Source organism: Achroia grisella, unplaced genomic scaffold (genome assembly GCF_030625045.1).
Source record: "Achroia grisella isolate CSIRO2021 unplaced genomic scaffold, CSIRO_AGI_Agris_v1 utg474, whole genome shotgun sequence".
NCBI lineage: Eukaryota > Metazoa > Arthropoda > Insecta > Lepidoptera > Pyralidae > Achroia > Achroia grisella.
Genome location: NW_026712878.1, coordinates 2,735,382 through 2,762,720, shown reverse-complemented (window position 1 = coordinate 2,762,720; position 27,339 = coordinate 2,735,382). Strand labels below are relative to the sequence as shown.

Here is a 27,339-nt window from a genome sequence, read left to right as displayed (position 1 = left end):
CTTTTAATGGAGGTAAATACTGCAGTTTATTTTATTATTGCATCAAGATGATGGGTTATATCAAAGTAATAATGTAATGTATTGTTCTATCGTCATCACAATACGGAAATATAGTCATGAACGCATTATAAAAACTAATAATTAATAGAGAAACAATTTGACGTCGGCTTAGATCGTCTGATTGTACGTTGTTACGGATCTAAACAAATATGTATGTAAAAAATACAGAAGACAAGTAATTATAATAAAAATAATGTGTTCAGTACACGAGAAAAACGATTTCGATCGTATTGTTACTAAGATAACTCAAAAACTACAGCGTCAGATCTTAATCAAATATATATGCGATCACACGAGAAGGAACAGATTTTCGAATAAAAATTCTGATATATATAATTATAATAATAATCTCAGGACAATTCACACTACGCCATCTAGTCCTAAGTTAAGCTAGATAAAGCTATAGGTAGATAACTGATATGCATACATAGATATTTTTTCTCGTAAATACATACATTATATACATAGAAAACACCCAGACTCGTATATAAAATTCTCATGTCACAATTTTAGTTACCATACAATATAATTTTTGTATAGATTATTTTAGTGGTCATATTTTTGGATATAAATAAAGTACAAGAAAAAAGCTAACAAAAATTAGTGCTGTACAGTTTTTGATAAAACACGTGTCCGTCACAGCGGACATTGTCACACGTATTTTTTTTGAAACTATGTAGTTAGATTTCATTAAATTAGTTGTTCGTCACACTGTACACTATCGAATTAAGGGTTAACTGATAGATCTGAGAATCGGCTACTACTTATTTATCATACCCCTAAATAACAAGGGTCGTCGACGCCTAACGTTATTTTATATTTTTAGGACACAATTTATTACACAGTCTTTTTTTATAATGTGGCTCTAAAAATTACATATAACCCTACATTTTCTTCTCTTCTAGCATCAACCACTATTTTTAAATATCGATTTTAATTTATATAACAAAAAAACGTTTGCGGACTTAGTTTGTCTAAAATATTGTTGAATGTTAAATGAATTATGATCGTATTTCGAACACTAATACACATAAAAAGACTCATCAGATCATACCCATAGCGCATAGAGCATATAAACATCATCATCTGCTTCTTCCTTATCCCATTTATTTGGGGTCGGCGTAATATGTTTTTCGCTTCCATTCATCCCTGTTCGCAGTCATCGCGTTATTTACACATAACACAGTCATCCACCTATAATAGAGCACCACACATCCACTAAAAATTAAATCATCGGATTTCCTGAATACCTAAAGGAAACGTGATAAGAAAATAACAGCACGCACGCAGTGCACCTGTTACGAACATTGCGTAAACACCAAGGCTACTGGACAGTGTTGCGCAATATTAAACACGTTTAAGTACCGTCAATTAGATATTCTGCGGCAGATACTGAGAATAGAGTGATCATGTACCCACATTTTTCTAATTACCAGTGACTAATGGACTGCCACGTTTTCACACGTGTATCTGAAATATTTTATAGGTGAAAATATTTTATAGGGTTGTATATATTTCTATCGCGGATAATAAAGGTCAATTATTATCTGTCGTGTCGGGGTTTTTACTACATTTATACATATATTATAATCCATTACAAACAAATAAATTAATATTCCGTACATATAGATGTTACGGATGACAATAGAATCATCATCATCATCATCGCAGCTCGGAAGACGTCCACTGCTGGACATAGGCCTCCCCCAAAGATCTCCACGACGAACGGTCCTGCGCTGCTCGCATCCAATGCCTTGTGCGATGCGATGCGAAATGCGATCTTGACCAGATCGTCGGTCCACCTTGCTGGAGGCCTTCCCACGCTGCGTCTTCCGGTCCGTGGTCGCCACTCGAGGACTTTACTGCCCCAACGGCCATCTGTCCTACGAGCTATGTGCCCTACCCATTGCCACTTCAGTCGCAATTCTTCGGGCTATGTCGGTCACTCTGGGTCTTCTGCGGATCTCCTCATTTCTGATTCGATCACGCAAAGTAACTCCGAGAATAGATTGATGCACCATAATAGATTCACTTGGAATTAACCACGATGGGGGAACCGAGGTCGATCTGACCATACATTGCTAACAAATCAATTCAATAACCCTTTCCCTTCTTATATCTAAAAATCTATGTATTTATAGATATCAGTTGTCTAGTACCCAGGTTGTGTTAAGCTCTGCTTACCTTGGGACTAGATGGCGCTGTGTAATGTATCCTGAGATATTACTATTAACTCGTAAGCTGAAAAATCTAATACTGAAAGCATTAAAAAAAAGAAAGTTGACTGTCAATATTGTTTATACATACACATTTTGCTGTGTCACAAATTTATAACGTCCTCTGTTATTATTCACGCCAATGTACATATATTATAATTTGTAATGTAATTACAAATATATCATTTATACTATAAATACTTTTAAATAGGTAATTATCCACACAGTATCTATGAGTGACATCATTTCCGACTTAAAGTCATATGACCCGCTATAATCTCTGTTGACGTTCGTTAAGATTATATTTAGTGTCATAAATAAATTATTCAGCACTAATTATAGAATCAAGCGGCATTTTCGGTCAAGATCACATCTTTATTATCATCAATATCATCTTCGACCAATTATAATCATTGATAATAAGTAACTCAATTCACTGACCTACGTTAACACGAACGTGTAATCTTTGTGGTATATTTTGCGTATTTTAATAATAAAAATGATATCTCAGGAAAAATCATACACTACACAATACATATATATAATGCCTGGGATTTTATACATAAAGCGAAAAACTAAATAAATAAATAAAACAGTAAAGTAAAACGAGACAGCTTCCTCATTGGATGTACAGTTTTCTCCCGTCAACAGATTTCAACAACAAATTTGCTAAAAACTTGATGAGCCGATTGGAAATATCGATATGAAAAAAATATTATTCAATTATCATTGGACAAAGAATATTATTTTACGGAAATCACATGCCACTAACATGACTAATCCTATATCTGAATTGAAAATCTTTGGTATATATTAACTTAATCGTACAGATAAAATATGGGATACGACATTCTAGATTCCATTAACATTTAATACTTTCATTGCATTCCATACACACATTATTATTGTACTTTACACCCATAATTACCGCATATGATGTTATATTACCAGTTGGTTGCATCATAAGGAAGAATTTATTAACATAAACCGTTTACTACTGTCACAGATAACAAAATATTACATACTACTGTTCAATTTACATAAATATCATTACAGACTATTTACACATTTTATGTAATAAAATTATAATTGAACTAGTTGCGCCCACGGCTTGTCCTCCCCCCTTCTCCTCCGATGGATCCCCCTTTAGCTCGAACGGAGATCGAAATAACGACGGCCTGAGCCGAGGTTCAAATTCTTAGCGGTGCCCTCAGACTAAAGTCGTATCCGTCAGGCTAGAGTTGCCTTCAACAACTCCATAAGTCCATCCGCGGGTTTGAGTGCCATCTGTACTCGACACCTATCGTTCGATGAAGCTGTAAAGGCCAGCAGCAAACAGCATTACAATAGTTTGAAAAAAAAATTGCCTTCCTACGCGTAGGTACATGGTGATCTACAAATGTTACACCATATAGGTGTGTATACTAAAACATGAATACGAGACAAGAGATCCACTAAGACGAATTAGTACAAAGTTTTCTTCGGTAAATATGACATCCTCAGTGGTCTAGCGGTTTAGTACACCGCTTCACTTCCGATGGTCACTAATTCGATTCCTCGCACAGTACAAATTTCTGTATTCAAAAGTATTCAGTATATTGTTTGTAATAGCTGGGTGCTTTCATTTAATGTATTAAAAAAAAACTATCAGTTGTTGTTGTCTTAATTTAGGACTAGATGGCGCTGTGTAAATTGTTGAGATATCATCTAAACTACTTGACTATCGCTGAAGTTACAAAGAAACCTTCAATCAATAAAATATTTAACGATACCATGAAATCCATCACGGTCCACAATCAGAAAGAGTTCCATGAATCCAACAAAGTATAATAAATTGAGTGTGAACAATAGCAAACTGGATATTTCATGTCGCATCCTGGCATCACTACGTCTAATAGAATGCAACACGAAATAGGTACCAATAAATTACTTAATTAAGTTATTTATTAATATCTCGTGTTCAATGCTCGTAAGGAAAACCTGACAACGAGGTTAAAGACAATTCAGGAATGATTCTTAAGATAAAAAAAAGTAAACCATTTTAGAATTAAGTATAATTGTCAAAATTTTAAAAATTAAGATGTGTTGATGTTAATTTTTAAATATGTATAATAAATCATAAGAGTATATGGCATTTATAATTTTTTTTTCAAGACAATACATATAGCGCCATCTAGACCCAAGTTAAGCCAGCTAAAGCCTGTGTTATGGGTACTAGATAAGTGATACCAATAGATAGGTATTTTTATCGTAAATACATATATATTATACATAGAAATCACCAAATCCGAATCAATCACAATCATACTACAACACATACAAAAATACAAAATGTTTAGAAATAGACAATGTGATTGATGGTTTGTAATGGATGGTTTGTATGTATAACAAGCTGTACTATCGTGACTTCGTCCGCATGGAATTTAACTTTATTTTTTAAAATAAAAGTAGCCTAAGTCACTCCTTATTACATCAGCTACCTGTAAAATAAAATCCCGTCAAAATCGGTCCAGCCATTTCAGAGATTAGCCTGAACAAACAGACAGACAGACACAAATTGTGGAAATGTTATTTTGGTGTATGTACCATATATTTATTCATATACATGTAGCAAAAAACGGTTATTTCTATATTACAAACAGACACTCCAATTTTAATTATATGTATAGATACATGCATGTTAATATACCCATTATTAATATGCAACAACAACAAGCTGGTAATTTCAAAGATTTGTAATGCATCTGTGCGAAACTGGGTTTGCAACTTTAACATTGCTTGTTTAACGTAGACGAAGTTGCACGCGTTTGCTAGTACACAATAGTTGTTCCCTGAAAGTGGCGACGGCGTGGTAATTGTCAATAATTGTGGACCAATTGCTACAATTATCCCAATCAAAGACTGCTCCTACAATTAGGAGGTGGCGGCTATATAGGCCTGTTAATGGTAACTTCATCAGTCACGAATCTTGGAATCAAATTCGCGTTTTGCTAATTCTATTAATTACTTATTTTTTGCCTAGATGACAATAGAAAATACGTTTTAGTCCATGGAAAGTGGTAATTGAGTAATTGACGCCTAAATACATATACAATAGAAGGAATATAAATACACTGTAAAATAGATTATAATATATATGATATATAGAAATAATTTATGAATTTTAAGTATGTTTGAAAAAATATATGTTAGTAATATTATTAAACAATCCTATAATAGAAGCTACCAGTCTAGATTGAATGTACACAGAAACGAACTGGCCGCACTGTAGTCTTAAAAAAGTAATTTTATATATGCGGTGTTATTTACTTGCAAGTATCGTGTTATTATAATTGATATCTGTCTATAATTAACTTATTTATATATACATAATATTGTTGTATTTATTTGTTATAAATTCAATGCACAAATACACAAATAAATACTCTCAACCGTAGAGTAATCAGAGATACATGTTTGAATGTGTATGTTGTTGGTAGATAAATAAATAATTTTCCTTTAAAAAAATCAACTCTAATTACAAAAAAATGGAAGAATCTGAAATTATTCTTTTAAAAATAAAAAATGTAAAAGTTAAACCAACAATTTATATGAGCGACGCCAGCATGCTTGCCTTCTGGCAACTTGGATACAAATATAGCCAGGGAAAATCTTGTGTTTATATAATATAAACAATTGACAATACCACTGATTACCCTATCCGGGATATCAGTCGTGATAGTATGTAAGTAGTTATGTATTTTAATGATTGTTTTTCGAGGAACTCGCCATTTAATTCTTAAATAGTTAATTTAAAGTTATGAACTTGTTACAGCTGTAATGGGATCTCTGCCTCGCATCTCGGTGGTAGCTGGTGGGCGGGCGGCAGTGCCGGCTGCACCACTGCCGAGTCACTTAGCACGGCTGGCCACCAGTCAAGACACAGCACTTATGTATTCAGGTACGTTACCCCAGCATTAGGAATAGCAACAAACGAAGACGTGTGAAGGTAGAATATGTCTGCCCATAATTTTATTTACCATCTACCCGCTGCTCTTCAGTTTATCCGTAATCATAGCAGTATTTAGAGCCAGGGCCATTTATAATATACTAGCTGTACCTGCGGTTTCACCCGTATGAAATATATAGCCTATATGTCATTCTGATGTACCTATAAGCTATATTATTGTAAAGTTTCATCAAAATCGGTTTAGTAGTTTTTGCTTGAAAGAGTAACAAACATCCATATCACAAACTTTCGCGTTTATAATATTAATAATAGGATTTAGAATTAGGTGCTCTCCTCTAAATTCTATGCTATTACGTAGATGACGTATGGCAGCGCCTACAATAGATAACAAGTCTCAATAGAGATGTCATTCATGATTGTGTTGTGGCCTATTTGTAGAATTGATTCAATTGGTTTGGATATATGTAGATATTATATATTTAACACAGTATTTTTTATTTCACTAAAATAATATTACTGAAACGATAATGCTATTTCATTTCTTTTTAACTTTTTAGCTAACTTAATAATGTATAAAAAATTACTCCTGTGAAATAATGAAAAATTAAAACATGTATACCTATATACATGTTTTAGTTAGTTATTTATATATTTATATTAACTTTATTATTATACTTCAATTCACTCACGTGTACATTCACTGCTTTTTTGTTTCTAGAAAGTAAAAATATAAAATAAATATATTGTTATAGATGAAACCTGTAACGTTCGAATCAGTTATGCGGAGATGGAATCTCAGACAAATGCCATGGCGAAAGCACTGTCTGCTCACGCCAGACCAACCGGCACCAACAGGGATGGTGACTATGTTATTGCAGTCTGCATGCAGCCCACACATAAGTAAGTTACCAAAGTAACCAAACTCTTAATAATGTACTGCTAGCGATGAAATTTGAATTTAAAAATGAATCTGTATTATTGTAAACATGTACAACATTTATTTGAAAGAATAGTTGAGTTACTTGTCAGTTCTTCACGTCTCAAAGTCATTCTGAACTGACGGTAGATTTGATATATCATAAGAGTCTGTAAGAGACCTACATGAATAAAGATATTTTGAATTTTGAAATTTTTGATATAAGCTTTGCTTGCCATGGGTGTATAGTGTTCATCCAGGGAGAATTCTTGAAATTATGCGAAACTGTATTAAAATCTGACGTTTTATTTAGAAAAAGAAAACTGAGAAATGGACTGACGAGAATAGTGACTTTATATATTTTTTTAATGTAATTGAAATAGTAAACAATCTGACAGTACACGTAAGTAATAAGTATGTGGTAAACGTATCTTAGATACTTTATATATAGACATATACAATATGTTACCATGTGACGCTCGTGATACCACTCTTTCCTTACCATTCCAGATGACCTTTGGAATATTCTGATTCATGTTTCAAAATTACGAGAAACACAATCGGTTGACAGATCCTTCTGTATCTTTATGTACCATAAAATTATTAGTGTTAAGAACCGATTGACTATTAACTGAAGACTGGCTTAAAAAGAAAATATGTATTTTCAGCACAGTCTTAACTTTATTAGCAACATGGAAGGCTGGAGCGGCGTATGTACCAATGGAACCGAGCTTCCCCCAAGCGAGGATCTCACACATATTGAAAGATGCTGAACCTGCCTTAGTTGTTTATGATGACAGTGGTGAGAAATTAAAAACTTATGTTTCTATCAAAACCTGCATAATATGCAATTTATAGTCATTTTTCCAGGGATTTTTATGTAATTTTAATGGCAAACTAGTACATACTGCGGACCTTACGTTATCATGTGACATCCAGGATACCAGTCATACGCTACCATTTCAGATGACTAAGATGTCATGGTCTTTATTTGCTATTTTCACGGCCCACTGTCTGGAAAATTATAATAGCTAATAGATATACATATAGTATCAGAATTTTTGATGACCATTGTCTGTTAATTGATATTCCGCTTAAGCTTAAACTCTCCAGACGCGGTCTGTGGGTGAGTAAGACAAAGACGGTGTCACTTAATTACTTGCTCTCCATAAACAATCTGTATGGAATTGAAGATCCTATCAGGCGCATTATTAATTCGTTATAATAATTAGTATTAATTTTCATTTCCAGCAAATCCAGCTATGTTCGTAGGAAGTGGTGTCCCACTGATATCTTTTGAGGAATTGATTCAAGAAGCCAGTGGTCTGTCTGGTGAAGAGGTCAAAAATGAAGAGGTTTTGGCTCAGTCCAGAACTGACAGTATTGCTATTGTGCTGTACACATCTGGAAGCACAGGTGTGCCTAAAGGTAAGATTTAAATAAAGTAAAATTTCAAAAGATTTTCTTAAATTTTTTGTCTCTTCCCATGGTTGAACACTCAAACAGAACTTACAAACTAAACTACTTAGAACCAAAATTGCCTGATATAGTCATGCACTTAGTACAGCATTTCGCTCTGAGGAATTTGGGTATATCACCGTGTCACGGCTTACATTATATGAATATTTTCAGGCGTTCGTCTTCCTTATTCGGCAATATGCAATAGACTCTGGTGGCAATTCCGAACGTTCCCTTACTCCACTACAGAGACGACCTGCGTATGGAAGACTGCTTTGACCTTTGTGGATTCTGTTTGTGAAATTTGGGGCCCTCTTTTGCACGGTAGAACACTGTTAATCCTACCAAAGGAGACCACTAGGGATCCACAGAAATTGGTGCGAGTTTTAGCCGAAAATCAGGTTAGTGTTTTAGATTCTTCTAACTGATAGTAGCTACTATGGTACTACTAGAAGTAGTTACACCATGCCACAGACTGGTTTTTCAGACGATGCCAATATTTACTTCAACTTTCGACAATTTACTCTTTTTCTATTCTGTGTCAGCGCTTGTGTACAATACACAAATACCTACTACAATAATTTGACCTATTTGTACTGTTGATGACTTTGATTTAAGATTTGACTTCGTATAATTATCAAAATCTAAACCTGTTATTATTTTGAAATGTGCAATTATCATTCGACTATTTGTTCCAGATTGAACGTTTGGTACTAGTGCCTACTCTCCTCCGATCAATCCTAATGTACCTGTCCCTCAAACCTTCAGAGAGGCCTTTACAGCATCTGAAACTTTGGGTCTGTTCTGGGGAGACTTTGAGTAAAGAGTTAACTTCACAATTCTTTCGGTACTTCAGTGATAATGATGGGTACAAACTAGCTAATTTCTATGGTAGTACTGAAGTGATGGGAGATGTCACGTACTATGTATTGGATAAAATAAGTCAATTGGACTTGTTTAACACTATTCCTATTGGTAAGTTGCTTTTTTAAACAGAATTTTATAATATCTCCCAACTGTTATTGATCCTGTTTGTTACAAAAGCGTTATGATTTATTGTGTAGTTTTGATATTACGACGACAGTATTACTAAAAAGTTTTATTTATTTATAATACCTAAAATTTATTATATAAACAAGTGGAAGTGCCATCCTAAATATCATGGCCCATTTTTAAAAGCAAATTGTTATCAACGTAATATATAAAATGCTTGCAAAAATGCAATCCCTCCTGCATTTAAGCAATTCTTAACTACTATGCTAGGAAGATCGTATAACTAATAAAAAATTTAACTGAAATTTATTTAAAATATTATTAAAATATTAATAAATTGGAAATGTTAAATGAATTTTTAACAAATATTATTTTTACTTCTTCTTCAAAAGGTTCCCCATTAGACAATTGTTCGGTGTACCTCCTAGATGAAGAAATGAACCCATCCCGTGAAACTGAACCAGGAGAAGTCTGGGTCGCTGGACATAATCTGGCTGCTGGATACGTGGGTGCCCAGGGTGCTGATAAATTCTGTGACAACCCACATGCAGATCATCCAGGTTTGTAATTTATATTTTATCCAGTTTGTCTAGAAAAGGTAACTTTTCTGGGTCTTTTTCAAGTACCTAGAACACAGTAGAAGCAAATAAATTTATAATACTATTTAATTTGGCTAGTCCTTGATCTTTAAAATAATGACGTAGGAACTAAGAAACAATAATGTGTTATTTTTATACTCACGATTACTGTGTCTCTCTATAAGATGACATTAAAGATATACTATACAAGACGCATATATAATTAAGTGCCATTTATACTCCATATCGTATTGGTTACCAAACGGTTCTGCCTGGGAAAAATCGTGATAAATTCTTGTTGAATTTGTCACGATGGGCTAACTGACCTGATCTCATCTTATCATCCTCTACTCTCTCATTGTCCCGTCAGCTTAAATCATTACCGAAGCTAGAGCCAATTAGGCTCTCTCCATTATCATCTTAGCCATTATCATCCGTTAAAGTTTTCTATGCCTGAGAAAATATTAATGTAATATAATTAATGTATTGATTTTATTTTATTTGTCTTCTACTGAAACATAATGTGATTCTGGTACTCATGATGGTATAGTACCATCAATCAGCTCTAAAGCAACAATAACCCATACCCAAATTAGTACCGAAGCAACAATAATCATCAGTCAGTTAAATGTATATCGCTAAATTATATAAAACGTCATCATATTCTGCAGCTGTTACTAACGATAATATTGAATCTTAGTCAAAACCTTCCTGCAAATCCATTCCCGAGTTTTTACTGAACACTGAGTCTGTTGATAATGACATAAGGAAGAAAATCTAGCTTTCAGATGTAGAACCGTAAATTTGGAAATATTTACAGATTTTAGCCGTCTTTATCGCACTGGAGATTTCGGGATCCTACAGAAGGGAGTCATTCTTTACGCTGGTCGTACTGACTCTCAGATCAAAATTAGAGGTCACAGGGTCGACTTACAGGAGGTCGACCGTGCTGTTGCTGCAGTGGCTGGTATTGAAAAGTGTAAGTTGATATATTCATGTTCATACATATATAAGAACATCAAATTGCTTAAATTCGTCTAGGTACTACTGAATACAGAGTAGATAATTCTGGTCGTAAGGTATTTATTAGATTTTTTATTTATGTAACTAGAATAGCAATTATCGATAGTGACTTAAAGAAAAGTATACGACTCGATGAATCAGGACAAAAGAGCCTGGCGAAGAATGACTAGGAGAGCTGACATTAAATAAAATTTGAAGAGGCTAGACAGAAACAGAGTGAGTGTTACTGAAGTAGCAAACAAGCTAAAAGTGTAGACAATGGATTCCATGTCGTCATATGTCGTGATATCCTTCGAGCGTTGCCAATTCTAAAGACAATAATAGACTTGGATTTCCCCAAGAGTTGTCGAATTAAGAAAACATGCAATAAACCAATCATGATTATTTAAACAACAGTTATTATGTTCAACAGGCGTCGTGTTGTGCTACGGCTTGGAGCGTGGTAACCCTGAAATTTTGGCCTTCGTCACAATAGAACAAAGTGCACGCATCGCCGCCCATCACATTGAAGCTAGCCTCAAGAATTCGCTGACCAGCTACATGATACCGCAGGTTTTTATGCCTTTTCATTGTTTTTTTTTTATAAGTATCGTCGATATATTGACGGCCTCGGTGATCTAGTGGTCCGCAGCCATCGAAAGCACACCGCCTTGCTTTCGATGGTTGTAGGTTCCTTGCATGATACCATCATTTGTTTTTATGTTTATGATGGTTTGTGCCTGTTTTGGTGTTTTCTAGGAATATTATATATTTTTTGTAACATTACACATACATATTTAATATATATAGATAGATAACACCCATACCCATATCAACAAACATACTCATAAATACAAATGTATACACCGTGCGAGGAATTGAACCCGCAACCCGTGTGATAAATCTATAGACCACCGAAACCGTCAAGAAAATATATCATCCAAAATTCTGTATCCTTTCAGAAATGCCACACACAAAGTTCACTATATATGTATATTTACAATAAATTAAAGTGACAGTTTTAAGTAACTTTTAACTATAAATGTTTTAGGTAATCGTGATAGAGAGCATCCCTCTATTGGTTAATGGAAAGGTGGACAGACAAGCATTGCTGAAAATGTACGAGAATACGAACAACAATGGTAATAATTTAATATTTAATTTTGAAAAACTAACGTTTACATTTTTTGGACTGGTCTGAAGTAACTATTAATATAGATAAATTAGGTAAAGTGGAATATTAACAGTAAACTGCTCTAAAGTGATTCGGTAAGAGTATGAAACGCACTTTACAGCGGAGTACGGTAGTGAGACATGCACTTAGCACCTAAGTATTATACATGGTATGTTACTTGACATAATAGTTATTTTTATTTATAAAAAGATATTTAATTACATTATTATGAATTAAAAGAATTTAAGAGATGTAGATCATTTTCATACACAGCTATCAGTCTAAGTTAATATGTATAATAATTGCATTTAAAATTAAAAATTTATAAAATCAAGAGTTTAGTTAAATTAATCATATTTTAAAATCTTGAAATTGAAGTTGAGATTTATAAATTGCAATGATTCAAATAATTATTCCAGAGGACACAGCCATTGCATTAGATATTGACTATACTGGAGTAGATGATCAAGAGAAAGAAGCAGCTAAAGTTCTGTTCGAAACTGTGGGAGAAGTATTAGGGCGAGCTGCCAGAGGAACACTGTCTGTAAGAGCCGGCTTCTACGAACTTGGAGGAAATTCTCTCAACTCCATCTACACAATCACAAAGTTGAGGGAAAAAGGATACTATATCGGTGAGTTTAAAGTAACTTTTGTTATAAAATAAGTATATATATATATAACTGATCAGTATAAGTAGAATAGTAAGAAATTGATGAGTATTGCTCTCGTTACAGAGGCCTTGTATATTGCTATTCCCGAGTAACTAGGATTACTGGAGAAATCAGAGACACGGAACTGTTGTGGACTTTGTTTGCTACCCTTTGACTCGACCAAAAGGTCCTAACTTCAAATCTGATCGATACTAATATAATTTTGACAAAATCTTCAAATTAATTTAATACAACACGCCTTTTATCTCTGCAATATTCGATAGAAAGATACCCAGCGAAATGACGGCATGTTCCGTTCCCCATTTCATCTACATGTAATAATGCCTACCACAATATTGGGTAATAGTCATGATAGTATTTAATTTCATATATTAATTACAGAAATCAGTGACTTCCTGGGAGCAGCTAACCTCGGAGAGGTACTTGCTAATATGAGTACTAGTCCAGACAACGGTGAAGACAGCAATGAGCCCAAGTTCTCAGCTGAGTTAATGAAGGATGAAGATAAACAACAGGTTATCGAGTAAGTATGTCTGTCAGTCTAGTTAGCTACGTAAAATAGATTGTTATAGCGACTCGTCTTGGTTTCGCACTTTGTAGATATTATTATGATACAATTTACGTTACTCAATTTTTATGTAATCTTTCTAGAAATTTAAAAAACGGACCATATTTGAAAAAAAGTTATATTTTCTTTTTATAAATTTGGATAAGAATAGTTTTAACTTTATTCTTAGTGTTTCTGCTTATTTAGAAGAAATATTTAAGGCAGACAAAATTATGAACAATGTCCCTACCCTTTGTTTCTAGCATGATAGTGTCATCGTTCTACGAGAAGGCTGAGTTGGAACAGTTCCTGAAACACGAGATTGATACGATGGACTACGCGCACTGTATAGACGCATGCTGGGCTGCTCTGCTGCAAGCCAGGCTCAGTATCGTGCTGAGAGATGGTAAGTAAATAATATATATATATATTACAACTTTTATTCACAAATATAGAAATAAAGGTGTTTCGTGCTATAAAAGTTCTCGTAGATAGTAATAAAAGGAAGTAGATAATAATAAAAGAAATATACTGACATGACTATATATTTATACAGTATAATGGAAATAATCTCGAATATTTTTTTTAATACACGCCGTATTTGAAATGTAGTTTCAGCGAAGAAGTATAGGCTAGAATCTTGGTCGTTGCTCAGACAAATCCACTTTGAGACTAATTAATTAAAAACCTTCTGATGCAGGTACGAATACCCCAGTAGCAGTGGCTCTTAATTTTGACGCTCGAGATGAACCTGAAATTGAACTAGCTGGTGGACTGGCTAAGATCATGGGTTTTTTGGAGTTTGTCGAAGGTTCTGTAAGGGATACTGTATTACCAGAAGGCAAAGGTAAGTTTAGAAGGAAGTGTACTTATAAGATAATTGGAAATCTTGGTCTTTCTTTAGCTCTGAGAGTTGATCGGAGAAGAATATACTGATAACAATTTTTGCATGCGACAATGCACAAATGAGACTTAGAGATTTACACACATCGAACAATTTTTGCAATTTTGTTGCTGAACAGTCAACCAGGCCTTTTCCGAACTCTATTCAATGCCTGATGATGCCTCGTATAGAAACGAAACATGTCCCGCAAAATGGGTGTAGACTCAGTAACGGTCGGAATTTGATCACCAATAGAGAACTTCGTAGCGCTTCCAGTAGCAATGATCAGGTTTCCGCACTGACGCATATTTTTGGTCTCATACATGCTAATTAAAGCGGAATGAAACAAAATAATGTAAATCCATTAAGTAATGAAATGAACTTCTGCAAAATTGTTAGTAATGTAGACTACATTACTACCACTCCCTTTCCCCCTGCCTACGAGTATTATTTTAACAATTGATCAAAAAACTCCAGGTGCTATTCTCCACTCGTTTATGATGGCCACACACTCTGATCTGTCACCGCGGGACAACGTGGCTGCAATCAGGGCGTTGGAACACTCCACAATGAGGATCGCTAGGGACAGGCGGTTCAAGGGCGTCTTCACCACAAACACCAGTCCTCTGACGCAGGTAAATCATTTTATTGTTAAGTAGTGATAGCTGGCTTACCCGTTATGTTCTCGAACGGATGCTGCTTGTAGCGACTGGTCAATACATATACAATAAATTTACATATAATAAATTAACAATACACACATGGACTCTGTTTTAAGTGTGTAGCAATTTTGTAGATCACGGTTTTGGTTATTATAAATATGTTACAGTAGCCAAAAGCGTCCAAACCTCTGTCAATTTGTTAGCACTAAATGAAATTTTAATTTCTGAAGCTTAAAGTCTGCTGTAGTGTCTACTTAGCTCCTATAGTACGTGTGCTAAATATTCTTTTCTATCAATTCAATTTATTTACTATGAGTATCAATAGCTGCCTTTTCTTTCTTTGGAGAAAAGAGTGTACATGTAAAGTCAGTCAAAGAGTACGGTGTAAAGGTAAGTAATAAATACCATAATATTTATCGTCTACCATTTTGTTCACAGCAATTAGGAACTGACGTGCTCGGCTTCCAAACACTCCTCGACTATCAAATCAACCAGTACGTAGATCCCAATGGAGACAGGACCTTCGGGAAAGCACCTGATGACATGAGAGCTATCGTCTGTTGGAAACCCGTCGACTAGTATATCAATATATTTATTTATTCGTAATTTAAAGGTTTATTTAAAAGCTTTGGTTGCCCTCCGTTCTATATTTCAAGGGACATCCAATATATTTTTGACATAAACCTCAATGTTCCGTCGGGACAAGTTAAGTCCCTTAGTTACGAATATACAAAGGATTAGGGACAACCAAATACAACAGGAGCACTTCTCCAGTTCTCATTCTTAAGAACTGGAGGAGTGTTAAGTATTGTTTTTAGTTTAATATAAAAATAGACCAGTGAAATTTTGTTTCTAAAAAGATAAATCCTATATTTTTGATCAATTTAAGCCGAAGTTGGCAACACTGCTGTTGTAAGTTAGTCTAGTTTTAAAATAGTATTGTATTTAATGTGATATTAATTATTATTTTCGTATTTCCTATTGGTGTGTAATACTTGAATATGTGTATATAGGTAGATTATAGTAATAGAACAGATAATGTAGTATAGTAACAGAAAGAGCTGCTGTTTTTGATTTAATGAACTTTTTCGTCTTTGTGAAAATTGTTCAGACTTTCGAAAATCTTCAGCGTTAGCTTGGCACATATTACATAGTGTCTCGCCTCGTAGTGCTGTGTTTTTAGTTTGGCTATATGTGATTTCCCAAGCTCTCTATCTAGTAGTAACTTATTTCCTATAGTGTAATTTGATATTAAGAACATTCCAGACCAATATATCGCACATTAAAACATTTTCTTTATTACAACATGAGAAGTTAAGAAAATAGTGTGTTCATTAAAATTTATCTACTATTTTCACTAAAATTTAATAAATTTCTATTATTCTTTTCAACCGTCGTATTCATATGTTTCGTATCATTTTTTAACTCGTTTTATGCAAAAGGTTTCAGATTTTCTTGACTCCTTCAGACGTATAGACGTATAGACTCAATCAGAGAATGAGAGAACAATCTCTCCTGAACCGTAACCTAATATCATTTTTTTGTCATATCTTCTCATTTACATTTTAGTTTATGTTGGTGTATTATGTATACATAAAATTCTCGTGTCACAATGTTAGTTACTCCTCTGAAACGGCTTGACAGATTTTTATGGAATTTTATATGTATATTCAGGCATTAGGGCAGAGGGAAGCAAAATTTCATCATTATCCATAAAAAACTAACATCTAGTTATAGATACTGGACAACATATTATCTACTAATATTATTAGATCTCTTTTATATGTATAATATTGACTAATATTTTAGATCTCTATTAATCATAGTTTGAAGAAGTATTAAATATATTTTATTCATGATCTATGTACAAAACATTACAAAGGCATATGTGTGGGTCATATTTTTCAAATAACTAAATTAAGTACAAAATAATACATAACACTACATTATGTACAATAATCTTGCGGTATAGCATATCATTTTACTTCCATTGTTCGCGGGTTCGATTCCTAGCACGGTGCAAACATTTGTATTCATGAGTATGATTGTTTGTAACGGTCTGGGTGTTTTCTATGTATATTATGTTGTAATTACAAAAAAAATATTTAGGTAAGTATTTCTATAAGTTGACTAGTACATAACACAAGCTCTGCTTAGCTTGGCGTTCTATGAATTGTCCTGGATTATTATTAATATTCATATTGATGAGTTAAGATAGTACTGGCTATGTATATATTTATTATTTATATCAGCTGTTTAGAGAGCATAGTACAAACTATTCTTAGTTTGGAAATAGATGGCGCTGTGTGAATTGTCCTTAGTTTAACCTTGTTCAGTATTTTCGTATGAAAACACAAAAACAACTTTTGTTTCTTTATAATAATTAGGTAATAAATTATAATGATCTGCAGGCGTATTATGAACTCTTTCAAATCCAGTCAGTTTCCAGTTTCCAGGCAGTTCATAGACTGACCTGATTAGGAGTTCATAATACGCCTGCTGGTGATAGTTTGTTGTCAGTTCTTCTCATCTCGAAACCATTCCGAACTGACGGTAGATTCGAAATATCATAGAAGATATTTTTAAATTATTCCTATTAAAGATTATAGAATTACCTACCTATCATAGTATGTAAGTAGTTTTATAATATTATGTATGTCTTATAGTTATTATAAATTATTATAGTAAACACTATTGGTTTTTATATGTTGTTTTATTTAAATATACATCATCCTTAATATATAATACCATAAACAAATTCTTACTGGAAACTATGTAATATTATATTATCTGTGATTATACTAAGTTATTTACTTGGATACCACTATATGTTGAATATATCTGTGGCCATTCCATAATATTTTTCTTTTAGTTCAGTTTTTCCCTTTATAGGGATTTCATAAATAAATAAAAGTAATGCGATGACAGGTCAACTGTCAAAACAACTAGCGAGGTTAAGATATTGGAAAAAACCACGCGCGCACAAAAGATCAGTATCTCTATAATTAATATTGTTAGTTGGTTAATATTTTATAAATAAACATTCAACTAAATATAAAAGGCTTTGATTTAAAACACTATGGTACTCTATTAAAGTGAGAAGTTCAGAGAAGTTCGGAGGTAACTTCCTTCACAATCTCGTTAGCGCAGGCGGGTACTAAATTATTATTATAATAATTATCACTAAATAAAAAAAAGCTACCATCTATGGGCAGTCAGATTGTTTGCCATTCAATTACATAAAAAAGTCCCGACCTTTGTAAGTATAATACCCGTATTATACTTACAAAGACATAATGCTCAATAGTGACAATGGAGCCTTAGGGAAATCCAGCAAAAAGTGAAAACAGCGATTTCTGAAGTGCATAGTAGGTACTGTTTATCGTTAAACAAATTCAATAAAAACACAGGTAATAAGAAACAAGTTTATTAGTTATTAATTTTAGCGAAGATTAGTTTAATAAATATTGTATATTATAATTCATATTGAAAATCGACTAGATAGTTGACTAGGTTCATTACATCTAAAATCTATAATTGTTCGTACATTTATACATCTACCTACATTTATATATCTACAAATTTCGCTTGAAATTCAAATTAACGTAATATAATGCAATTTTATATGATGTCACAATAGAGAGGGAGAGTGTCACAAATGTGACCAACTCGGATATTCTTGTCACAGTTGGTCACATTTGTGACAAACATTTGGGAAGGGATCAAACAACGAAAATCATGTGACATAACTTACAAATCGACACAAAGTTATTTTGTTGTCTATAGTCTAGTCTAGAACGAACGAAGCTTGAAGTCCTTCATAATTACATATATTATCTTTAAGTTAATAAATAGTAATTTAAATATACCTATTACTTACGTCTAAGACAGTATTTACTATAAATAGTATCTATAATCAAATATTTATCTATTACATCATAATTATTAAATGTATTCTATAACTATTTCATCATAACTGGATGGCTGGCTCATCCGTCATCCTCGTGAACGGGTGCTGCTTGTGGAGACTGGCGTGTTCGGGTAACAAACACTACACTATTTTGACAAAATTGCAATAGCATATGCTGCATAGTCACACTATGCTCCCAAATATTAATTTAAAAATGAAACTGTATTATTGTAAACATGTACAACCATATTTGAAAACAATACGAGCGGACTTTTTTATCAGTTCTCCTCATCTCGAAGTATTTGGAACTGATGGTAGATTTGACATATCAGAAGAGTCAGTTATAGACCTATACGAATAAAGATATTGGTTGATTTGATATGAAACCGGTGAAATTAGATCCACTTTACGAACAAATGTATTGAATAATTACAAATAGTTCATTACATATACGTGTTTTTCCGAATTACTATAAAACCAAGTACGACCGCGAAAGTCTCTTGCACCTGTCACACGTATTAGATTAGAATTTCTATTATGCTAATTGGAACAGTAAAAAATCTGACGATCTACCTGGATGGTAAATGGTAACAGTCGTCTATATACATGAACAGCACTATGTCACGTTATCATGTGATATTCGTGATACCACTCGTTCGTAACCTCGAGGAATAAGATGTTACGTAGCATCCTATAATTTATGGACATGTGAATCTACAATATACCCTATCATTATAATAATTATTTAAAATCGTTACGGGCCTTTAGTTTACAATTTTCTATCCTATAATTAAACAATATTTGAATCTACAATAGATATATACTAATTTTATTTATATTAACATTATAAAAATCATTTAAAATCGTTACGGGCCTTTAGTTTACAATTTTCTATCCAGTAATTAAACAATATTTGAATCTACAATAGATATATACTAATTTTATTTATATTAACATTATAAAAATCATTTAAAATCGTTACGGGCCTTTAGTTTACAATTTTCTATCCTATAATTAAACAATATTTGAATCTACAATAGATATATACTAATTTTATTTATATTAACATTATAAAAATCATTTAAAATCGTTACGGGCCTTTAGTTTACAATTTTCTATCCTATAATTAAACAATATTTGAATCTACAATAGATATATACTAATTTTATTTATATTAACATTATAAAAATCATTTAAAATCGTTACGGGCCTTTAGTTTACAATTTTCTATCCAGTAATTAAACAATATTTGAATCTACAATAGATATATACTAATTTTATTTATATTAACATTATAAAAATCATTTAAAATCGTTACGGGCCTTTAGTTTACAATTTTCTATCCTGTAATTAAACATTTGAATCTACAATATATCCTAAAATTATTTATATCAACATTATGAAAATCATTTAAAATCATTACGGGCCTTTAGTTTACAATTTTCTAACCTGTAATTAAACATTTGAATCTACAATATATCCTAAAATTATTTATATTAAAAGGATAGAAAATTGTAAACTAAAATTATTTACAATTTTCTATCCTATAATTAAACAATATTTGAATCTACAATAGATATATACTAATTTTATTTATATTAACATTATAAAAATCATTTAAAATCGTTACGGGCCTTTAGTTTACAATTTTCTATCCAGTAATTAAACATTTGAATCTACAATATATACTAATATTATTTATATTAAAAGGATAGAAAATTGTAAACTAAAGGCCCGTCCTTTAGTTTACAATTTTCTATCCTATAATTAAACAATATTTGAATCTACAATAGATATATACTAATTTTATTTATATTAACATTATAAAAATCATTTAAAATCGTTACGGGCCTTTAGTTTACAATTTTCTATCCAGTAATTAAACAATATTTGAATCTACAATAGATATATACTAATATTATTTATATTAAAAGGATAGAAAATTGTAAACTAAAGGCCCGTCCTTTAGTTTACAATTTTCTATCCTATAATTAAACAATATTTGAATCTACAATAGATATATACTAATTTTATTTATATTAACATTATAAAAATTATTTAAAATCGTTACGGGCCTTTAGTGTACAATTTTATATCTAATCTTAATTTAATAATATAAATATTGACTAAAATAAAGCAATTGACTAGATCTATATCTTAGTAATGATATTAGATAAAATGATATAATTTTATTTCAATAAAAGCGAATACGTTTAGCAGAACCAAGTTTTGACGGGCGGTTTCCCATCAGTAGAGATCTCGTGTCAAATAGGACCAGCGATTCCAAACTTGGTCAAGTCAGGGACATCAATATCGTCCAAATCCGATTTCATCGAGATATAACCGGTTGCATCCGGTTTTATCGGAATATATCCGGACGAATCTGGTTTTATAGGCACGTAGTCTTCTGTACCATCGGCTAAATCGAGTATTGGGTCCTTTAATATTGGAAGTTTTTCAAATTCCGAATTGATGTTTGCTTCGTTTAATAATTTCAAAGATTCTTCTAGAAGATGGCCGCGGTGTTCCGGTGTGTGGCCGCTAGTTGAAGGGGTTTTGTCGGTGTTGCCAGATTTTCTATGGTGAAGTGAATTATTGGTGGAACCAAGATATGGAGGTGGTTGAGGGCGGTTGTAGCTGCCAGCGATGTTCGTGGTCGATTTAGGACTGTACGGCCGAGCCAGGCTGTTATTTGGGCTGTAATATAGATTAAAAAATATATATTAACACCAAGAAAAATGAAAGTTAAACTATTTTATATAAGTTTTTTTATAGTTTAAGATCTCCACCGACAAGAGCGCGGTTTTTAATTGTGAATGAAATAATATTTTTTATAATAACTATATTGTTTTATACATGACATTAGTCAGTGTGTCGTAAAGAATTTGCGACACGGTGTGATCTTTTGCTCTCTCGTTATTGATGTCCTTTATAAAGTCACGTAGCATTTGCTATAGTTATTGTATCTTATTGAATATAAAGAATTTAGAACCTATTATTTGGCTATTTACAGTGCATATTTTCACTTCTTTTTCGGCGTAGGCATTTTGAGCGTTTCCGTTTAGGCCGAAAGAACCGCGTTGCAAATTGTCAGTGCGGATAAACAGGGACGTATTCAAGGGCGTGGAATATAGTCCATATATATTACAATGAAATATAGAGAGTTATATCATTTACCTGACTCCATGACTTTTGGTACTGTTGTTGTCGGCGGCGACTTGAGTCTGTTCTGAGTTGCCTGTCCCATATCTACACAACTCCACTTTAGCAGATTTGTGGGCTCTGGAAATATTATACAAAATATTTATATCCGGCTTTAGTGGTAAACTGGTTACCTTAAATATAATTTATACTACTTAACAGAATTTTATCGCTGATCCACGATACGAGGTTAACATTATTGAATTAATTTAAAGCGTCTATTTAAAACTGAGGTCTAAGGATATAGACAAATTATAAAAGTGCTTTTGTTATTAATTAGTAATGTTGGCTGAAATGCAATTAACTAGTGTTGTCTGCAAAATAGTATTAATTCTGGAAACTGCTTACAAGATTAATAGTAAATTCATTACATCATTTTCTACTTTAAATTATTATTTTTATATAAATTCCTAAATGTTAGAGATGTAATGGTTAGTCTATTTCTAATGCTACGAAAGTGTAGTATATTTATTTTAATTATAATTGCGTAACATTAGTTGCAATATGGAGAAAGCAGTTTTTGTTAATATTAGTGTGAAAAAATCTCTTATATTTAGACAAATGAAGCCAACCTTCGTCTTTTTCTGTATTCTATACAAATATGAAATATATTTTCCAAGAAATATTCTGACTCTGGATCTCTTCTGGAAATAAAATAATAAGAGTATAGTATAACTATTAACTGTATAGTTGGTGGCGAAATTAGTTTATTGTTCTGGCGCTGGTCATGATTAGAATATATACATATTAAATTCCGCATGTTGTTCGAATAAATGGTTTAGAAACTTTAAATACTTAAAAGATTATATAATTATTATATTTACGCCGTCTAATACGTTACAATTACTAGACGCGTAAACCAATCGAAGTGTACAAAATACTCGAAATTACATTTATTAAATACTAGCTGTGCCCGCGGTTTTGATGGCATCAAATTTACAGTGTACGTGTTATTCTGATGTATAATTTATATCATCGTAAAGTTTCATTACAAAATGAAAATCCTTTCTGTAGTTTTTGTGTGAAAGAGTAAACATTCATCTATCCATTCATACTCACAAACTTTGGCATTTATAATATTAGTAAAATTACACTCACACTGCAGCATAATGGAAACACACCACTGAAGTTAAAGCAGCTATTGACAGTAACAACAGCAAAAGTGGTACTGCGACAGCTGCTGTTAATTGCTTCGTATAGCTTCGTGACGGTAGCTCATTCTTGCTCGGTGCCGTCCATTCATCGCGTGTATCCAGGGCTTTAAATGACTTTGCCGATTTGCTGGTATTCGGTATTTCGGTTAAGTATTCCAAATGTTCAGTGGTACGGTCTTTGTAGATTGTATTGTACTGAAAAATGTATATGGATCAATTAAAACAGGGACAGATCAAGTAAAACTAAAAAAATAAAATTATATAACTCTTAGAATGTGAAAGGTATTGCTAATCACCCTAGATTACAGTATATTAGCATTCAAAACCTACGATATATAGAAGAATTATTTAAAAACACTGAGTCTATTTTCCATAATCTAGTTTAGTAAATACGTATAAGCAGCAAATTTTTATTACTAATATAAAACTCACACACTATACACAATGGTAATCGTATATTAAAGTATTATTGATATTCATAAAACTTCAACTATTTACCAATTCAAAACTGCACCAATCCAACGTCAACCCGGCATCTCGAAATAATCTCTCGACCGTAGTTCTTTTGTATTCCCTCGGGCAGCTTGGTAAGCGAGACAATGGCCGTACCTCTTCACGTAGCCTCTTTAGTTCCGTAGAAAATGGCATGGAACTGCCGAGGCGTACAACGAGCCTGGAAGTGTAATTCGTCCTAATAGTATTGCGACTCTAATATACAATAGAAATGTAAAAAAAAAATCAGTACCTATACTAAGTAAGATATAGTAGATAGACTAGTGCTACCAATGGTCAATCAATATAAAATTAGAAACAGAGACTATAATTTAAAGCTAATAAGAATTTAATATTTGCGGTACTATTTCTTCTATACATACCCTTCTCCATCCTCTGGTTTTAGTGGTAATCTAGCACCCAAATCTATTGCGGATGCCAGAAAAGTAGTGTATAAGTCTTGATTGCTCTCTGTCCACAATTTCGTCCGTAATATATCCTTTAAACGTGACATTCTGAAATTAAAAAACTCAGAGCTGTAGTCTATCTTGTGTTGCCCTCCGATCGATACCTTATTCCCCTTCAACCGATCTCCTATACTATTTAAATGGTCATATTAGTTACCGAGGCTCGAAGCTTTAGAAGTGGCCACAGACCGAAAACAAGAGTTGCCCTTCAACCGCTCCATAAATCCTTCATTGGGCTTATAGTTCTGTACTCATTCCCGACTTGGCCAGGTGCAGCTGTGGTCAACATCGGAGTTAATCAATATAATTCTGAATATTTTTCTCACCTGTGTTCATCAAGTAGATCTTCCACATTAAGATTATCTATCTTCAATTCAACTTCATGACGCGCCATCTTCTCTTTTGGCTGGACTTTTAAAGTAATAAGGACACGGCGGGTTTCATAATCTTGGCGGTTTAAACCTATTATCTCTAGCTGCAATAAAAAGCGGAAAATTTTATTAAATAAATAGAATAAAGAAATAGAAACAAGCTTTATTCAAATGAACTTAATATTGGCACTTTTAAATACTCGTATTTTTTACTACCCACTCATTCGTAACGCAGACTCATCGCAAGAAAAACGAACAAGAAAATTACGTGTTGATCTTTCAAATAAATTTTGTTCGAAGTAAATACACATCAACAAGGATTAGGCATGCGACAGTCAACGTGAAATCGCTACGCACTCATTCTTTGTTCAATTAGATAACATTGTCAGCGCTATGAATGTTAAGTTTTATGTGTTTAAGATTTTTTTCTATAAAAAGATTATCATTTACTTAGATTCTAATCCTATTACTTTTAACATTGTTTCAAAATTGTACTAACACTGAACAAGAGCATTGTAAGTGTTTACTTTAAAGCAAGCATTTTATTGCTAATTTTACCATAATCGGAATCTTAGTTCCTCTCGGTGGAGTCCCAAATATGAAACCTGAATGGTGTCTTCCGCTATATATATACCGGAGCCAAGATGGTAGCTCCGGCTTGCCCTTCAGTGATGCATGGAAACGATACTGCTGGTCAAATTCTGGAAACAACAGTGGTACACTTTATTAGTTTAAGTATTCTTACATAATTTTATAACAATCCAAAAATTAACTGTTAATTAGATAATACTTCAATCAATAAATCAATTACTTTATTTTGCTGAATATAGAGGGGTGGCTAATGGTAAAATTTATATTTTCTGTATATCCCGCCCATAGGCAGAATATACAGAAACTATAAAATTTACGCATGCGAATTTAGTATTATGATTAATATAACATTTTAAATCAATAATAATACTTTACAATTAAAATAAAGTAATTATAATTAGAAACGCATGCCATAAGGTTTTTTTAGGAAATATCAACACTGTTCTATGAGTGGAGTGATAAATTCCTTGTTTAAATCACAAAACAACGTTTAAATTTAAAATTAAATTTAAATTTTAACATTCAAAATTCTTCTCTTTAAACATTTTTTATTCAACGATCAAAATTTGTTAAATACTTTTTTGTAGTATACAAGTGAACTGCGATATAAGTAAAAGGTAAAAAAGTAGGAATATAAATATATGCTGATCGTACTGGTAGTCAGCATATATAATACTTAAAAATACAGCAGTGGTATTTGTGGTTATATCAATTTAAAATATTGAAGTTGTATTGACAAGGACAAATTGAAAATTATCAGGTATCGAAAAATGAATTAAATAGGTAAGTATTAAAAAATATATGTATAAACGCAATGTGTGATTTTTTTGTAGTCGCTACTGGTGGCGGAAAATGTGTATACAAGTACCGATAGCAATAGTAAGCGTGTGCAACATGAACGGAGTTAATGCCATTAGAACAAAATTTTTTATTTATGTTGCAATATTATTATATTTATTAACATGAAATTATTAAGAGCAACATACCTACATTACATAATATACTAGATTAGTTAGCTCTTATGTTATATTTAAATTAGACTTTACAAATTAGGTTACATACCTTGATATGTCCAATTAAATAAATTCGGACTGATTGGTATAGCAAACATTTCAGTTTCAACAGCATTATGTACGTGAGTAGATGATACGGCTACTAACACCACCGCAATAATTGGTATTAATTTCAGAGTATTCATTTTAGGTCTAAAATAATAAAATATGTGTAATTTTATTAACTACGTCAACAGGCAACATTTGAAATATAGAATATACTTTACTACACAATCTTGATATTTGTTTATTTATTGAACGAGCTCTACAGATAAATGCACTGTAAATATAAATATTTGAGCGAAAGATATGAAATACAAACGCACGGTTCTTATATGTACGCCTACATAAATTCTTCCATCTTTCAAAAATACTATGAGCACGTGCTATAATGAAAAAATTCGACCTAATTCACAAGAATAGAAACAAGGCGATCGATTTCTATTTTAACTATGTAAGTACCTAGCGAATGTTATGGACTGAATACGTATCGCACATGTGCAGTAAAAGGAACGCCCATCGCTAAACAGAGAGGGATAAAGGATTATTCTACATTTAATCAAAGTTATTCGTATTTTGAACATACATATTTTTTTGTTCATAAAAATAAATACTGATTTAACACCTTCGACATATACAAATTTAGTTTAACCTGAAAAAAAACCGGATGGTTTAATTTTAATATTATAAATATAATAGACACGATTTTCTATCTATATGTACAAATAAATAGTAAAATATCTATTATAAAGTAGTACGTTGAAGCACTATACTTCTATAACAAATTGTTAGGGAATATTTTAGTTATATTGTATTATTTAAAGAATTTCTTATTGTCACAGAGCCAAGTAATAGTAGCAATAAATCTAATTAAAAATCTATTCTTTACGTCGTTAAAGTTGTCACAGGTTTAAAATAATATTCGTATTTCCGTATACAATGTCAAAAATAATATCGAGTTCGTCCCTGAAAACAGGGCGTGACGTAAAATT

The 27,339-nt window shown here is 32.4% G+C and overlaps 2 protein-coding genes across 4 annotated transcripts in view; one reads left to right on the top strand and one right to left on the bottom strand.

Annotated features, from left to right (window-relative positions):
* Window positions 1-15,856, top strand: part of LOC131845582 (beta-alanyl-bioamine nonribosomal peptide synthetase ebony) — a 30,952-nt gene extending 15,096 nt beyond the window's left edge. Inside the window, exons 2-17 of the mRNA XM_059194665.1 lie at window positions 6,091-6,216; window positions 6,978-7,125; window positions 7,810-7,943; window positions 8,393-8,569; window positions 8,774-9,000; window positions 9,298-9,574; window positions 9,985-10,152; window positions 10,991-11,149; window positions 11,606-11,745; window positions 12,224-12,314; window positions 12,766-12,978; window positions 13,399-13,540; window positions 13,828-13,970; window positions 14,265-14,411; window positions 14,925-15,082; window positions 15,548-15,856. Of these exons, the coding sequence (XP_059050648.1) occupies window positions 6,096-6,216; window positions 6,978-7,125; window positions 7,810-7,943; window positions 8,393-8,569; window positions 8,774-9,000; window positions 9,298-9,574; window positions 9,985-10,152; window positions 10,991-11,149; window positions 11,606-11,745; window positions 12,224-12,314; window positions 12,766-12,978; window positions 13,399-13,540; window positions 13,828-13,970; window positions 14,265-14,411; window positions 14,925-15,082; window positions 15,548-15,688 (2,586 nt within the window). The 5' untranslated portion in view covers window positions 6,091-6,095 and the 3' untranslated portion in view covers window positions 15,689-15,856. The remainder of the gene's footprint in view (window positions 1-6,090; window positions 6,217-6,977; window positions 7,126-7,809; window positions 7,944-8,392; window positions 8,570-8,773; window positions 9,001-9,297; window positions 9,575-9,984; window positions 10,153-10,990; window positions 11,150-11,605; window positions 11,746-12,223; window positions 12,315-12,765; window positions 12,979-13,398; window positions 13,541-13,827; window positions 13,971-14,264; window positions 14,412-14,924; window positions 15,083-15,547) is intronic.
* A 5,166-nt stretch (window positions 15,857-21,022) lies between these two features.
* On the bottom strand, window positions 21,023-27,262 carry LOC131845492 (epsilon-sarcoglycan). Of its 3 annotated transcripts, none has more exons than XM_059194558.1 (10): window positions 27,237-27,262; window positions 26,358-26,500; window positions 25,263-25,405; window positions 24,660-24,808; window positions 24,250-24,381; window positions 23,873-24,047; window positions 23,319-23,569; window positions 22,793-22,864; window positions 22,197-22,301; window positions 21,023-21,716 (listed from the first exon to the last, which is right to left on the bottom strand). In XM_059194558.1, exons 2-10 carry the CDS (start codon window positions 26,491-26,493, stop codon window positions 21,284-21,286), a joined length of 1,596 nt encoding a protein of 531 aa, XP_059050541.1. In that variant the 5' UTR covers window positions 26,494-26,500; window positions 27,237-27,262; the 3' UTR covers window positions 21,023-21,283. The 3 variants fall into 3 exon arrangements, with proteins under 3 accessions (XP_059050541.1, XP_059050540.1, XP_059050542.1); XM_059194557.1 differs by lacking the exon at window positions 27,237-27,262 and adding an exon at window positions 26,674-26,960; XM_059194559.1 differs by lacking the exons at window positions 22,793-22,864; window positions 27,237-27,262 and adding an exon at window positions 26,674-26,959.
* Between the last annotated feature and the right edge of the window lie 77 nt (window positions 27,263-27,339).